This window comes from Acanthaster planci, linkage group LG16, assembly GCF_054643075.1.
Source record: "Acanthaster planci isolate LZ-2023a linkage group LG16, COTS_SCS, whole genome shotgun sequence".
Lineage (NCBI taxonomy): Eukaryota > Metazoa > Echinodermata > Asteroidea > Valvatida > Acanthasteridae > Acanthaster > Acanthaster planci.
In genome coordinates, this window is record NC_141792.1 from 5,923,311 (window position 1) to 5,939,824 (window position 16,514).

Consider the following 16,514-nt stretch of genomic DNA (forward strand, 5'->3'; position numbering starts at 1 on the left):
GTGAATTCTGGCTCCAAAACTATCTCAAACAAAAACAGGAAATTTTAGCGATTCTATTGGGACAAAAAGAAACATTATTTTGGCAATAATACATGCATTGTTTAATGTTGACCAAATTTTATTACAAAATTTTCTTCAGATACTGGAATCAACATTATTAAAATGACGCAATGATTTGGTGAACTTTTGGGGGAGGATCAGCATTGTAGAGTACTAAAATAGCTGCAAACTAACACACACTCTGTGTTGATTTCACTACAGGAAATAGACATCCTCGGTTAGGGAGAACCACCCTGCAACTGGGGCTGCCCATGTTCCACAACCAGGACCATCTGCTAGGGATGGTGACACCAACACTGGGGATGATACACACCATCAGCCTAATCCTTTTTCCCTGGGAGATCCTGGTTCTGACTCCCCTGATCAGTCTACCCCATCAACGAGTGGAGTTAAAAAGACTAAGGGTAAACAGGCCAACTACTTCCACCCGGAATGGAAAAAAAAATCGACCTTGGCTGCACCATGAACCCGGTGTTGGAATGTTTTGTCTTTTATGCCAAAAGTACAAGAAGATGCCATATGGTCGACCAAAATGGAACACTGCCCCCTGTATTCGTATGAGAGAGGGCTCTGTGAAAGAGCATGAAGAGTGTGAATCCCATAAGGATGCAATGCAGAGGGATAGGGAGAACATGCTCATGCAAGATATCAGGGAGGCCTCTAACCCTGCCGTCTCCCTTTCGGCTATAAATAAGGCATTCACATCCTTGTACTTTCTGGTGCAGAGGCGGGTTGCACACATCACTAACTTTGAACCTTTACTTGATTTTCTATCATTCCTGGGACTAAAAGTGAAGGAGCAGATTCGTGTTGCAAAAAATGCCACATATACATCAGATAAAACGGTTCAAGAGATGTTGTATGTGCTATCTGAGGTCTTGGAAGATGACACTTTGAAAGAGCTCGCAACCTCAGATCACTTTGCCCTGATATTCGATGAGTCTAGCGATTGTACAAATATTGAACAATTGGCTCTCCATGCACGATACTTGAATTCTGATGGTGACCTTCAAGTGAAATTTCTGAAGATTGTTGATGTTTTGCTGCCTGAAATAGATGCCATATCCAGAGCTGCCAGGAGTGGTGATGGTTATCCTAATGAGGCAGGGATAATCTCTTTGAATGCTGAGGTCATCACAAAAAGGGTCAAGGAATACATTGAGAAAGCAGGTATTGATATGCAAAGAATGAGGGGGGTTGGAACAGATGGAGCTGCTGTGATGACTGGGAGGAAGTGTGGTGTAGTTAAGGGACTGAAAGACGACGTTCCCTGCCTAATTGGTGTACACTGCACTGCCCATCGTTTGAACCTTGCCTCTTCTCAAGCTGCAAAATGTATCAAAGATGTTGACCAGTTTGAAAATGTCCTTAGACATTTGTTTGACTTTTTTGATAATAGCAATGTAAGAACCGCAGGGTTTCTGGCTGTCCAAAACATCCTGCTGCCTCAGAAAGAAGGTGAAGGGAAAACTGATACCCCTGGTAAGCTTCTTGAGCCTTCTACAACCAGGTGGTTGTCAATTGGGAACAGTGAAGAGAGGGTGAAGAAAGCTTTCCCTGATCGGATTGTAACCCTGCAGAGGGAAGGCACTGAGAGGACAGATACAAGGGCTCTGGGGCTGAATAGGTTAGTCACAACATATAAATTCACTGCTACCATGCTCCTGCTGTGTGATGTCCTCCCACACATCAATGCTTTATCCAAAGCTTTCCAAAAGAAAGATTCAGATTACACTTTAGTACATGAACTTGTCACATCCACCATCACCACTCTGAAATCTTTGAAGGAAACAGATGGGGTTAATCTGGCAAGGCTTCCTGAATTCCTGGCCATTGCAAAACTAGGCCCTCAAAATCCATCTGATGAAACACATTTCAGGAATAATGTCAGGGGGAGGTACATTGATGCTCTTACTGAAAACCTCCAAGATCGATTCAATGGGGAGGATGTACAGGGTATGAGTTTGCTTCTCTCACTGTTCAAGCTTTCTGAGATTCATTTGACACCTACAAGCCAGTTGCCAGACTATGGCAAAAGTACTGTCACTGCTGCACATGGCTTCTTTGAAGCTTCTAATGTCTTAGGAACTCTTGATGAGTTGCAACAGGAGTGGATGTCTCTCAAGAATTACACCAAGCAGGTTTCTGAGATGTCAGACACAGACCTCATTCAGAGGCTGTGCACAAGGCAAGCATTGCAGGCTGTGTATCCTAACTTCAGTCAAAGATCCTTAGGGTCATTCCTACAAACACAGCTGATCCAGAGAGAACATTCTCACAATTGAAGCTGGTTAAAACTAAGGTCAGAAACAGAATGGTAGAACAGACACTTGATGCAATTCTTAGAGTTGTGATAGAAGGTCCTCCCTTGGAAAACTTCCCTTTCAGAGGAGCAGTGCAACTCTGGGCTAGGAGGAAAAATCGTAGACTCACACACTGCTAAGTGGTCAGAATTAGCAATCATTGCTGTGATTTATTAAAATATTGCATGAGGAAAAATCGTAGACTCACACACTGCTAAGTGGTCAGAATTAGCAATCATTGCTGTGATTTATTAAAATACTGTATGAATGAATGGAAGTGCATAATTCGTTATGATTCTAGTCTTTATTTAAGAGTGTTTCAGAGTGAATTCAACTGTCCATCTAGAATGATTACCTCATCCTATCTGACAAAAATTATAAATTTTCAAAGATTTTTTTCCTGATTACACAGCTGAAAACACTCAGAAAGTGCCGTTTTTGGCCATCTGGGGGGCTTTGAAATTCAAAAAATTTTCTTGTACGCTCCTCGCCAACCCATGGTGGCGCTCCGCTTAGATAGTCCTGCCGGCACTGAAACCATCCTGGGCAGAACCCTGATTATGACTTATCTTGGCATGGTCAGCGGTGGGGCAATAGGAAGTCAGTAGATTGATCATTTGTAGGAGGCATGGCATACTTTAATTCCCACATGTAGCATGTGGGGAGATTTTAAATGAGGGAAATTTGTAATGACATATCAAAAGATTTACGATTAAATATTTACTTTTAAAATTAAGCTACACAGTAGTATCACAGAGCCTCTACTCAACCTCAACAAAACACATTGTCAATTACCACTCCATAGAGGCTGCAGGAAGAGATGCGTCATGAAAGGGTCTTTGTTGGTACTCATGGCTTTATTGCCCAACGGTACAGGGTTAAACCTCCATCGTATGTTGCATGGTGGCTTTGATACGTGGAGATAAGAGCGATTGGGTGGGCATACAAGCGATAATGTGGGGTTGGGTGCATCAATGTGCTCGTCCATGAAGTTCACGCAAGCAGTGTTACTTCAGCCTTCAGGGAAGGCTTTGCACGTTTAACAACAAACTAATTTTTCAAGACCATTTTGCAAATGTAAATGCCATTGTTATTTTCGTTCTTTTATTTTTCTGTGTCTTGGTTTTTTAGTAAAAGTTCTCGGGGTAATCCAAATAACCAAAAAATTGAAAAGTGTTAAAAACGTTCGCACATGTAGTCCAGCTCACCTCTCTTAACATTTAGGACAGCCCGGATATTCACGCATTCATCCCAAAATAAATACTGTTAAATCAGTACCCCGATGTACAAACCTGTATGGGGCAAATATCTTGTTCCCGATTGGCAAAGTCAGGTTTTTGTGGCTGTGAAACTAACATAAAGGAAGCATCCATCCGGGGCAAATGTACCCCAGTTGTTTTGTATGATTTGGTTCTTTTTGTTTTTCATATTTTCTTGCTTGTTTTTCACAAAGAATACTTTATTGGTGAATGGGAAAGAAAGATGCTCAAGTCACTAGGTCACAGGCAATCAAGCCACAGCCACATGTACATGTACAGTGTTCAGTATAATACAAACACGTGTATATGTACATGTACATGTATGTACACGTACAGGTTTATGTACGTGTACAATGTATAAGAGTACGTTAGCACAAGCGCAAAGCGTGATTGTCATACGGCCGATGTGACTCGACAGTCGGAAACCAGTGTGTTAAAAAAACACTGGCACGCTGGTGTCCTTGTTCGCTCGCTGGTGTCCTTGTTCACTGTGTATATTGCGCTGGCCATTTCTCACCGGGGGGGAATTTATGCACGTGTAGCAAGTTTGTATGTTGTCGAAGGCGTTCGTATGTTGTCGAAGGCAGTCGTCCATTTTTTTGCATTAATTAGCAGGTTTTAGTTCAGGATATTTTCTTTCGCATCACCTGAACATGGATTTTTCACACATTTGACACAGCCAGATTCCGTAACATACTTCCACGTTATGTTCCGCCTGATACATGTAATCCGATCACAGGACGGAAACGGCATGGCACTAGCAACATTGAAGTTTGAAAAATCAAACCTGCGGCAGCCAGGTAGGCCTACGTTCCACTTGCACTGTCTGGTGTACATCAAACTACACCGCTTACGAATTATGTTGATCAGTTTATAGCAGAAATTATTTTGGCGCATTGTAATTTTCTTACTGTTTTCCGAACCTAATCGCTCGAAAAGGAAACCTCGCCTTTGTATTTCCGATTCATAGCCTATAGGCCTATTTTTAGAAAAAGTGCATTTTTGAAAGGATGCAAATTTCGTCTTGTACTATTTTTCCCAAAGATTTCTTCAAGAGGGATTTGGGCCGGATTTTCAAACACTTTGACATGATCGGTCGGTTTGGAAGAAACAGGGGTGGGAACACCACCAAAAATTCTTGGCATCATTCCCATCGATCCCAGTTCACAGTCATAGGGGATGATATCTGGCTTTGAATGTCTGTCGCATCCAAGTGACTTTCAAAGTCTCCTTTTTAAAAGCATTTACTGAAAGCAAACAAAGATCTACATTTATTTTTTGCTGCTGGTTTTGGATCACATGTACACACGTGCTGGACTTAATTCACTACTAGTGCATGCGTAACAAATTCGTATTTGACGGCATGGATTTGTTTGTTGGAAAATGAAAGAATCTTTACATTCTCCACTATGAAAAAGTAGGATGGCTCCATTACACAATTCCCTTGGTCAAAATATTACAAACTACAAGGAGACCGTGGTGTAGGCCTACACATTCCCGAATAACGATTCCTTTGTTATTGTTAGCAACGGTAGAAAGAAATTCCAAACCTTTCAAGTACTATAAAAACAGATTACTTGACATGAACGTTGTTCTTTCAGTTGCAGGTCCGTCGATTTATGGCCACGAATTTCCAGCATGTAACTGTCATGTAGGCCTAGAGGGCCTCTATAAATGCACATGTACATGTAGGCCTATAATGAAATTTAAAAAAATAGGTGTAGCCTGGGAAGGCTACACGAACGATGTCCTGGTCCTTTTCCAGTCTATTATGTCAAATCGGTGACGAATGCCGAATATACCCTACCATGCATGTAGGTAGAACTATAGCAGGAATGAAATGAGCAGCATGTGCAAAATACTGAAAAATATATAAAAAATAGAGGGTTCCGTAAGGATAAAAAACTTCGATTCTGGGGAAAAATCAATACCAAACAATGGTAGAAATTCGTAGCAAATCGAATGCACATGAAACATTCTCGTTAAGTCAAGTACACAGTCCACGTGTATAGCTTTCCAAAACTAAGCTTTCAAAATGAAAGGATGACCCAAGGTCATAAATACTCCACATAGCATAATAATACACTTCAAGAATAGGCCCCCCTTTATCTTGATGTACAGCTGAACATTGACAGTTACCCAAGTTGTACGTTTTAATTCAATGATGTCCCAAGATATGAATTGATTTTTCTCTAAATGAAGAAATTCTTCAATGAAAAATCAGCTTTTTTCATAAACAGATTTCCCTCATGTTTACTCTTTATTATACATGTAGCTGCCGTGGTGTGTGCATTCTTTGGTTTCATGCACTTCAAGTTATAAGAATCCGTGTTGCGTCTATCTCACATCGAGTTGGCAAATGGAGTTCCCCATTTATCAGCGCTGACTTCCTTCCCATACAGTGAAAATAACAAAACCGACTCCCCTCAAAGAATTCAACTACATGTAAATGTCACCAACAACCCGGATTTTTATCCATTAACAACCTTGCACGAGTATGTATCATGTCGTCCATCGGGCCTTGGCCCTCTCTTTTGCCCATTCATAGGTCTGTACTGAATGCATAGCAATTTCAAACTCGAACTTGAAGAAAACAGTGGCTTTCTGTAGAAAAGAAGAGCTCACTCATTTCGCACTGGGGCCGCCACAACTGCTTACGAATTGAGTTTTCAACCCATTGAGATGAAAGGATGGGGTATTGGCGGTCCGGAGTGGCGTTAACTTGAGTTGCCCGTGGTCACCATATAAAGGTTGAGTACCTGAGGCTTGACCTCAATATTCTTTCGGTCATTTATCCGTCTTCACGGTGCCAGAAGGGATCACTGGGGATTCAGTGTTAAGTTTTGGGGACGCAAGACCCCTCAAAAAAGTTCAGGACATTGAAAAAAATAATTGCATGGCTTTAATTTAACCCAAGGAAGGGTAAAATCTGGAACTACCCAAATACGGGCTGTGTTGACCCAATTTTAGGATGAGAATTACTTTGTGTTTCATATTTCAACCACCAAATGAGTGGATATCAACATTGTTTGTAAACCAGAAATCTATTTCAAACACCCATAATATTGGGTTGAAACAACCTAAAGTAATGAGTACTTGCAGTTTTCACCTTCCCTGGGGTTAAAATTTAACCCAGGCAATTTTTTATTGTCCTGGAAGTGCCTGTATATGACCCGACGAGATTGATTACAGGATATGAGAGGGCCTCTTGTGGTTCATTCAGGCACTAATGTGTCAAGTTGATTTCTTCTCAATACGACAGAGGCGTTATGTTTGTTCATAGCAGCAGAGAGCTTGACCCCCTAACATTCTTGCCCTTGTCCGAAATCCATCCCACCAGCATTTTACTTTGGGGCTAACCCCCAGGAGGCAATCGACAGGCATGGTAGAGCTGTCAACAAGTGGGCCCGCTCTTGTTTCCCAACATCTTTGTGTCTTTTTGATAAAGCACAACTAATTTCACAGGGCATTTTTCAACCTTTATAGGCCAGATGGCATCCATTTGTTTCTGGAAGAAAAGTATTTTCAGAGGAAATTATAGCAATTTTACTACCTGTTATGGAGTAAGGATTTCATGAATGGGTTTTTTCTTTCTTGGGCCGTGCATTGCGCGTGGGGCAATTTCTTTAAAGCGGATAAAACACCAACTTAATTTATGAACGATTCCTTACTGTTAACATTATAAAAATAATAGAGTAGATAAAATACTGTGCTGTGCATTGTATGACAAAGTCGAAGGAGTAGCTAGTGTCTAACAGTTGTTGCGACCATGTCTTCCCTTAAGTAAGTGCAACAGGGGAGTGCAAACAAAGAAAGTTAATTAAAGAACGGTGTCTGGAAACATGAGTTGACATTAGATATGTACATAGAATCATTTCAGTTTGGTGAAGTTTTGAATTGTTCTGGCACTGTCTTAACGAATTGTTGTTTCAACCTGGCGCTCTTTGGCCTCGGTGGAAGCCCAAACATTGATTTATGATGGCATTCCAAGTCAATGGTGCTTCAAACTATGGTAGTCTGCCTTTATGGGTGCTCAAAGATATGGGGCTCCAAGTCAAATGGTGCTTGGAACTTTTTTTTTCTTTTCTGGTCTTAGTGGGTGCCCAAACAATAAATATGTGTTGTGTGCAGGATTAGTCGGTTGTTCAAATTTTGGTACCCGACACACAATGATGAAGAAAGTAATTTTAATTTTTGATCTTTTTAATTTAATGTCATTAATACCGATTCCGACGATTTCTCTCTCTCTCCTCCCCTGTGATGTTCAATATCCCATAAAGTGGTCTCAAGATGATTTTTTTTGGATTTTCCCCTTTGTCTAACAAATTCTTGCTGCTATTTGCTAATTTTTTATTTAAGGGGGAAGGGGAAACGGCACAGTGATCGCATCACTCATGCTCAGTGATTGCATGCAGACACGTTGTACAGATACAAAAGTATAATTTTGTATGATTAATAAGACGGTCTTAACGTCGTGTAATTTCAACAATCTCAGTTTCTGTTCATTCCTCTTAAGCATCTTCATATTCTTTGAAATTCTAATATTGAAATCGGGATTTCCATGCAAAATGGCTGTGTTGCTGATACGTACAATGTATACTCAAATACTGTGCAAGGGTTTCGCAGACATGCGGGAAATTACGAGTGCCTGAGTGGACTTACGGGCGAGTGCGTGAAAAGGGAAAACGGGTGCATCTAACCCTAACTTAAGCAAAACCTAAATTCTGGTTCTCCAAAAAAAAATACATGTAGGTCTATATTGTTGGATGGGGAGTATATGTACATTATACTTACGCGGACGGACGGGTACACATATATTTTGTAAGGGTATTTTCACAGGCACACTTGAATTGAGTGAACATACATGTTTGAGTGCTAGGATGGACATACGGGCAAGTGCGTGAAATGCGGGAGGGCTAGGGATGTGTCTAGTTATAAAAATAGAGTATAGAGTGTATATGTACATTACTGTATTTGTATGCCTACTGTACAATGTACATGCCCGCACCCCAGTGACCAATCATGTTTCGTGGCTTTAAAGTCGCTAAGAGCTCAACCATCCCCCCCCCCGCAAAAAAGAGGACCTTTGAAAATGTAACATATTTGGACAGTCTGCAATGCATATATGGGAAGGACGAGCACAAGGTGATTGCCTCTGTTACCCAGGACTATGTGTTGTGTTCCGATGTCCCTACCTACGTTTGTCATTAATATTTTTTCCTCTTGACATGACTGGAAACGAATGTAAAGGAGGGTACAAGCCCATACCCATAACTATTATCAGCTATTATGATTTCAAGTCATATGGAAATGTATGCAATGGAAATTTTAATTGAGGGACAAATTGCCTATACCTCTTAATTGGAACTTTACACGTAAACTGGTGAGCGTTTGTTTAGGCTTATTTCTGGTAGATATTGTTGTCGTCTTTATTGAGGGGTTGAGGGGCTTTAGAAACGTATATGTCTTTCTGTTAATGATTTGGATCAATACGATCTTTGTAATTGAGAGTTGTCCCTTTCCTTTGTCCTTAGTTTATTAAGCATATATGGTTCCAGTTTGTAATGTTTGAGAATAGAAACCCATTTTTGATTTGTAAACAAATGAACTTAAGTGGTTTTTTGGCAATGGTCATAACTATTGTACATGTGTCTCATTGAGCTTAAGACCTTTGGACTTATCGCAAAAACTGTTCATATATTCCTTTTTTATTGAGGATTTTTGGAGGTTACTTTGGGGGGGGGTTCGATTTGAATGTGACAAATGTGACTGGGGACAAAGTGTGGCGGCTAGTAACCACAATCCTCATGTTATTTTAAAAGTGAGAAAATAAAAAGTTTATGTTAAGAAGTTAGTCAGGCTCAATTTATAAAAGAAGTATATCGAGTGGTTTCATGGATTCCTCGTTGCTCTCTAGGTTTTGAAATGTAACCCCAGAATAATCACGAATGACAAGAATTCTATTTCATTTTTGAAGGTGTGTTGGCTCTGAAAAGCGAGCCGGTTGGTTCTTTAGCTGATTCAAAATCCCGTTGCTCGCCCACTGCCTTCTATCACTGCGGGAATAACTTTTTTCAGGTGGTTGATGTACCGTGTGCAGGACTCTACTGTCATCTTGGTTCGCCAGAAGAGGTGAATTCCTTCGATGAGTTCATCTTTGCTCGCTAGTTTAACCTTGCGTCGAAGAAAGTGCTTGAGTTCGTGCCACAGACATTCTATGGGGTTAAGATCAGGCGATTCTACGGGTAAAGGAAACCAGTTGATCCCGGTCTGCTGCATAAATTCTTTAGTTTCTCGAGCTGTATGCTTGGGATCGTTGTCCTGCTGGAAGCGATGCCCACGTGGGAAGCGCTTCTGGATGAAAGGGAGAAGTGTTTTCTCCAGAATTTCCTCCCGGTAGAATTGACTGTCCATTATGTCTTGAAAGACAACGATGGGAGTCTTCCCCCACTTTGAAATGCCAGCCCAGACATGCAGCTTAACTGGGTGTTTGGCTTTTGGCTTGAGTTTCCTTGGACATCCTTTCTTTCGAAACGTTAACTTGCTGTGCCTGTCGAGCTGCACCGTACACTCATCTGTGAAAAAAACGTCGTCGAAGGTGTCACCATGACCTACAGCATCACGGCAGAAATCAAGGCGTGCTTGCTTGTTGGGGTCACGTATTAGTTGGCAGTAGGCCGGTCCACTCGCTACCCCACCTAACTTTAAACGATTCTGATTTAAGTTGATTCTGCCACCTCAAGACCAAATATGTTATACAAAATAAGGCTGACATCACGAGAAGTTAGCTCGTCGTCATTTTCGTACAAATCGTGAATTAGCTGATTTAGGGATGCTGGAAATTTTCGAGGACGCCCACACCCCGCTCTATTCACGAAAGATCCCGTTGTTTTAAATTTCTTTAAATAGCTGTACCGTTCGTCGAGTTACGACTATGCCGTCCTTCTTTAGGTCTTCGATGATCTGTTTTTGGCGAGCCCCGGAAGAATCTAGCAGACAGATGCGAGACTTCGCGTACAGAGAAAGTCTTCGGACCATGTTGCTCTCGCCAAGATAAACTCGAAATGGGAGCCTATAGTGGGAGTAAGGTTCACAACACTCAAAACGGGTTTTCACTTCTGGTAGACAGTTGCACACTTCGCAAAGGAAATGCCTCATGTATAGGTCTGCCCATGCACGCACTTCAGGCAGCTCACTCAGGATCTGGACTGGTTCCCGTCACGTAATTATGTACATGTATATTGTGTAGTCTTTGTACGTCATACAGGCGTCTGACTACTCTGTCGCAGTTTTTATGTAAATGAGCTGAGGCCCGCTCAAAGCACATTTAGGAGTTAATGGGATATTTCGCTTTACGTGTATTTATCTACAGTTCAACAAAATAAACACACATTTAAAATAAATTGCCCCAAATCAATTACTAATGACATTCGCTTAAAAAATAACACATGGTGATCAAGAGAGAATTAATGTATTTGTGTATTTTTCACTTAATATCGCTGTTGGCCTGCCAAAAAGTTGTATATTTAGCATCCAAGCAGCTAGCAACTGGTCCTTATCAATAAGCACCGGGATCAGTCCAATCCAGGATCTCGTATTTCCCCTCGCGACAAAAATCCAAGGTGTTAAAGATTATAATTATGACCGTGACGTGAAGTGTATACACATAATACGGGCCTTAGCCTGGCACACCAATTATTTCATACTTTAACAGTCCAGAAATATGTGGGAATTAACGCGCATGCACATTTATTTGGGGGGGGGAACACTCTTTTATTATTAGCAGTGAACTTCGGAAAATGCAAGCACAGCCGGCAAAAAATCAATTTTCTTACAATGCTTTAAAAAAAAAAAAATAAAAACCCTGACTTTAGATCTTTCTGTTGAATTCATTTCTGCAGATATTTGAAAAAAAAAATGTTCACCTGAAGATGACTGCGGCATGCAAACATATTGGCAAAAAAGGATGGGCTCATCAAGAAAATCAATAACAGTAATCAATTAACATTAACGCCGTCCTATGAATGTATCGTTTGTATCTACATGTACAGTACATGTATTTGCCACTTACGAACTTTAATTTTTGGCTATTTCTGAGTAAATGTGAATTTAGGCCAAAAATAAACACGCAAAAAAATGAAATCGAACTACATGTACACTTAGCTAAAGTACGGTTGTCATTACCTAAAATATAAATGCAGACTACTGAAATATCAAGGAAGAATTAAGTCACATTTGTTTACAATTAATGGAAACGATAGAGTCAGTATAGATAAGAGAATAATATACAGGCTTTTAGATTTTAAAATTAGCCATTATAAAACAATAAAAAATAACCACGTTTATAAAAACCATTTACTCACGAATTATCCAAATGCTTAACACGTGCATGGAAAGGGACCATGTCATCCAAGCTCGACTTAATAAAATCCCAAACTTATCTTTCCCCATCCCAAAAAAACACAAAGTATAGAAAGGAATTGAATATCACCTGATATACGGTAATTCGTCTTCCTTAACTTGATCGGGGCTGATGCTTGAAAGATTCACATGAGTCACGATCGCATTTTTCCAATGATGCGTGGTTTATTTCAGTATTGCACCACTTGCTTTGACCGGCTCCATTAATTTCCAAATGAACTCGGAAAAAATCATCCAAAGTTTGTTTCCACGTTCCACCCATTCTCATCGCCATGAGTTTTTGCTGCCTTTGTAGATCAACTTAATATGTCCCTCTCCTTCCCAATGAATGGCTTCTTTGCGAACCGTGTTGGTAACGCTGTAGTCTATCTACCGTCTATACTTTTGGAAAACAGCGATCGCTGACACACGCTGAACCGCGCAAGAATACTCTTCACACAGTGAATGTCATTGGTCCGTTTGCAATGTTACCATTTCTTGTCCATAAAAGAGCCAATGAAAACCGATGTCTCAAATTATATTTATCCTACCCAGGCATCAGGTCTGTGCGACGGCATTGTACGGAACCGGCCACGCCACGTGCGCTTTGCTCGTGCAACTGGTGCATCAGAATAATTACGCTGTACCTGTACAGTACAGTACTGTACAATGTACATATGTACATGTATGCGTGGGATACATGCTGAGCACTAGTACACGCACTATGTATGTGTACATGTACCACAGTCAGTGCGCAACGTACTCATTAATGAAGTACGCACCGATACTTTATTTGCAGCGTGTTCACGGTCTCGGACCGCTTGCAATTTTTCGAGATTTTGTGTGCGTTTGGTAGTAACCCTGGAAAAAAGGAGAGGGAACCCGTCAGTGGGCAGTGATGGGCCAACATGGAGTGGTAAGTGAATGTTGGAATTCTCAGCTGTATTTTGATATATAATTTTATACTTGGAAATGCGTGAAAAGTGGTTAACTTACCAATAAGAATGCAGTTATAATCCTTGACATTTTCGGGAAGGGCTTTTCTTTTTTGGTGCTCCTGACTGTTTCGAGAAACTTACGAGAAAACAGTGCTGTTTCAACACTGAATTCGCTAATGCAAGTTGTTTTATGACGTTTTAATTTGCTGTCAAACGTTATAAAAAAAACTTGATATTTCGTATGTTTGCCATTGGCCGATGACGTCACAACAGTGCACTGGGTTTTTTCGCATCGGTCGCAAGGTCCCGCGCCATGCGTTCTTCCAGTGTCGACAATAGGGCCTTTGGGCTGACTCGTGCACTTAAAATGCAGCTTGGCATGGTTGACAGCACAATCGAACATGATGTACCATTCATGTATGCATGGTCGGTCGTGAATAGGCCAAAATAATTTTTTTTTATAAATGGTAGTGGGATTATCTGTCAGTAGTTAGTCATGAACATGTAGGGCCTAGTACAGTAGTCAATTTGTGACAATTGGGCGAGTTTTTAAAATATGGCCTAGGCCTACATCATGTACCCACATGAATTTCACTTGTTTTAGGCTTATCTCGAATCCATGACAATAAATTTACCAATGTTTATGTCAGCAGAATTTTTTTTTGCTAAAACCCTTATTTGTTGTTCTTGAGATCTTCTTTTCAAACCGAACCATTTCCATCTCTGCAGATCCTGTATGCAAATATCTATTTTAATGCCACATTCTGATGAGAGTTTCAAAATTACACTGAGGGCCTGATTACACCCCATAATGTGTGATATCCATGACGTCAACAGCCTTTTTTTTATGTCAACGCGACACACATGCTTGTTTTGGGAGAGCTATTACATGATTAGGTGTTGCAGAAGCCCTTCGGTTGTAGACTTTCTATCAGGCAAAGTATTGTAGGCCTACATGTACATGTTGGCTCACCCTTTCGAGAGAGGGACAGTTATTGGACCTGGAATGGCCTAAGGAGACATAGACAAAATAGATTTTATGAGTAATTCATGTTTGTTTACAAAGGAGAGAAAAAATTGTATTGTTTTTTCCATCTTAGATAAGCCTATTTTTCATTTTTCATGTAGGCGTTCCTGTTGTATCAGCAGAGTACTTAAATTTTAAAAAATAATTGCCAAAAATACTCCTGTTATTTCTGTTATTTATTAAGGGCTTTTAAAAATTTTCTTAGATTGCAATAATAATTGGTCAAAGTGATACATGATTCAGATACATAATCTATTCCACAGAAATATGAGTACGGTAAACTGGTTCATCAATTGAACAAATATTTGTATGTTGTAGTATGAATACAGTTTGTCTTGTAATGTCTTCAACAACAACGTTTAACATTAATAATAGTAGCTTCTTTTACTCCTGTGCACACTTTCAGCTTGTTGGTGCATTGATCATCCTATAAACCACTTTAAAGCAATTTACGTCATTTTGTTCAGGGGATTAAAAGAATATGCATTGTTAGATCAAGCACCAACTCAAATGAATGAATTATTACTTTAAATTGACAAATAATTTTGATTGATGCCTTTGCTCATTATTCTGGCACTTGTGAAATTCCATTCTGTTATCTGTCGACACTTACAATTAATACCTCAGCATAACTCTTTAGTAATCACTATAACAATGGATCTTGTTCTTGTCACAATATTTTGACACGTACACTTATTTATTTTCATTTTCTGTGTCTGTATATTCTCTTTTCACAGGCCCAGCACACAGAGTCAGCTGCCCTGGTTTCGTGTCAAGATACTGGGTGATTCAATCACAAGATTCTTGCCTTATAACCTCGACAGTGATTGGTTTGTGCCAGAGGTTGTAACCAAGCCAGGGAGCACCACTTCATGGCTCTGTCAAACCTTGAGGGATTTATTTTGTCATGATGAATCTCAGTCTGCCCATGTTGTCGTTATACATGTAGGCACGAATGACTTGTGGAAAGAGTTTTTGCACCCCTTTCTGAAGCAGTACCAAAAACTGCTACAGATAGCCAGACATAAACACCCATCAGCTCATATTCTTGTGAGTGGGATTTTGCCCCGCCATGATAGTGAAGATTTTGCCCTGAAGGCTGACGTTTTCAATGGGCACTTGGCGAAATTGTGCTCAAGCATTGCTGGATGCAGATTTCTTAGTCACCATAACCACTTCCAACGTCATCATTTTGCACATGATGGAGTCCATCTGAATTGGTGTGGGAACCGCCTCTTTGGTGAAGTGTTGCAGACGGCAGTGGAAAACATGCTTGTTCGCACCATCCCAGGAAGCGCAACTGAATGCAAGATCCCCAAAGAGTTGAAGGTAATTTATCTTAATTTTAGAATTAGCCAGATCTGCGTAAACCACTGTACATGTATTTTGCACTGATCTTTTGAAAGATGATGCGTTAATGCTGTACGGTCAGGCTAAATAGAATGGTCAACCCTGATCAATCCTTTTCTACTAAATTCCTGAACTGACTGTCATCCACTGACGTTAAACTTGAATGCATGTAAAATTTTGTTTCATCTAAATGTTTCATCCAAAGCCTCATGCACATGTACATGAAGTTTTTCCAACAGTTTGTCCAATTAGACACAAGATGATCAGTTTTATTTTAAACAGATGAACAAATCAGGCTAAAAAATTGTAAAGAGGAGCAACACTATAAAAGTCAAGTAAGGTTTGCTACATGTTAACGAAATTTTTACAGCTGATGACCAGATGCAGACATTTGAGACGTCAGCAACTGGGACCCTCAGTCCCACCACCAGCACCAGGACCAACAGCCTTGCCGCCAGCACCGGGACCCACAGCCCCATGGCCAGCACCAGGACCCATAGCCCCACCGCCAGCACCGGGACCCACTGTCCCACCATCACCAGCTCTGGGACCCCAAGCCTCACCGCCAGAAGCACTGGGATCCCTATCCAAACCATCAGCCAGGAAAAAACTTCCATCAGCATGTTCTGTAAAGAAGAAACTGATGAGGATGAAAATTCAATGGGATAGGGAGGGTAATGAGGGGTTTGTGCAAATTGGCTTTTGCAAAAGACTTCTGCAGGCTGATCCAGTCATCACTCAGTATTCTCAGCCTTTGAATTTCATCTTCAACTCTGCCTCGGCAAAGCCTCGTGCTTCTCATTCTTCAGATGTCCGTGCCCCTCAAGCACCCACTCTGTATGTGAGAAGAAAGCAAGAGGGCAAAAGGAAGCGCCGGAAAATCAACAAAGTAAGACAACGAAGGAGGAGACACAACCGCAGAGCACAATCCTGGTTGGAACAGCACTCCAGTACACTGCAGGGGTAAACATGGGTAAGGGGGGGACCAAACGTACTAATGTGGCCCCTCCTTGTGGGAAAACCCAATGCGGTCCATGTTCACGTTGTGGAAGGAAAAGCTTTTCATATTTCCATTTGGGCACTTTACAGAACGAAAAGATTAGATACTGGTTTCGCACACAAGCAAATTTGTCAGAGACAGACTGCATTTGCAAGGCATGCAAAGTATCTGTAACAA

At 40.8% G+C, this 16,514-nt stretch overlaps 2 protein-coding genes across 2 annotated transcripts; both read left to right on the forward strand.

The window, feature by feature from the left end:
* Positions 1-245: 245 nt before the first annotated feature.
* On the forward strand, positions 246-2,477 carry LOC110988055 (zinc finger protein 862-like). The gene has a single exon (XM_022251275.2). The coding sequence runs from the start codon at positions 312-314 to the stop codon at positions 2,343-2,345; it is 2,034 nt and encodes a 677-aa protein (XP_022106967.2). The 5' UTR covers positions 246-311; the 3' UTR covers positions 2,346-2,477.
* Positions 2,478-15,082: 12,605 nt separating this feature from the next.
* Positions 15,083-16,411, forward strand: LOC147796427 (uncharacterized). The gene is made up of 2 exons (XM_087147012.1): positions 15,083-15,316; positions 15,708-16,411. Exons 1-2 carry the CDS (start codon positions 15,292-15,294, stop codon positions 16,004-16,006), a joined length of 324 nt encoding a protein of 107 aa, XP_087003138.1. The 5' UTR covers positions 15,083-15,291; the 3' UTR covers positions 16,007-16,411.
* The last annotated feature ends 103 nt before the right edge of the window (positions 16,412-16,514 follow it).

Bases quoted from the DNA above. Each gene is read 5' to 3' on its own strand.
- LOC147796427 (XM_087147012.1), top strand. From the start codon at position 15,292: ATGCAAGATCCCCAAAGAGTTGAAG. The intron at 15,317-15,707 runs GTAATTTATCTT...AAATTTTTACAG, and splicing joins AGATCCCCAAAGAGTTGAAG to CTGATGACCAGATGCAGACA.
- LOC110988055 (XM_022251275.2), top strand. From the start codon at position 312: ATGTTCCACAACCAGGACCATCTGCTAGGGATGGTGACACCAACACTG.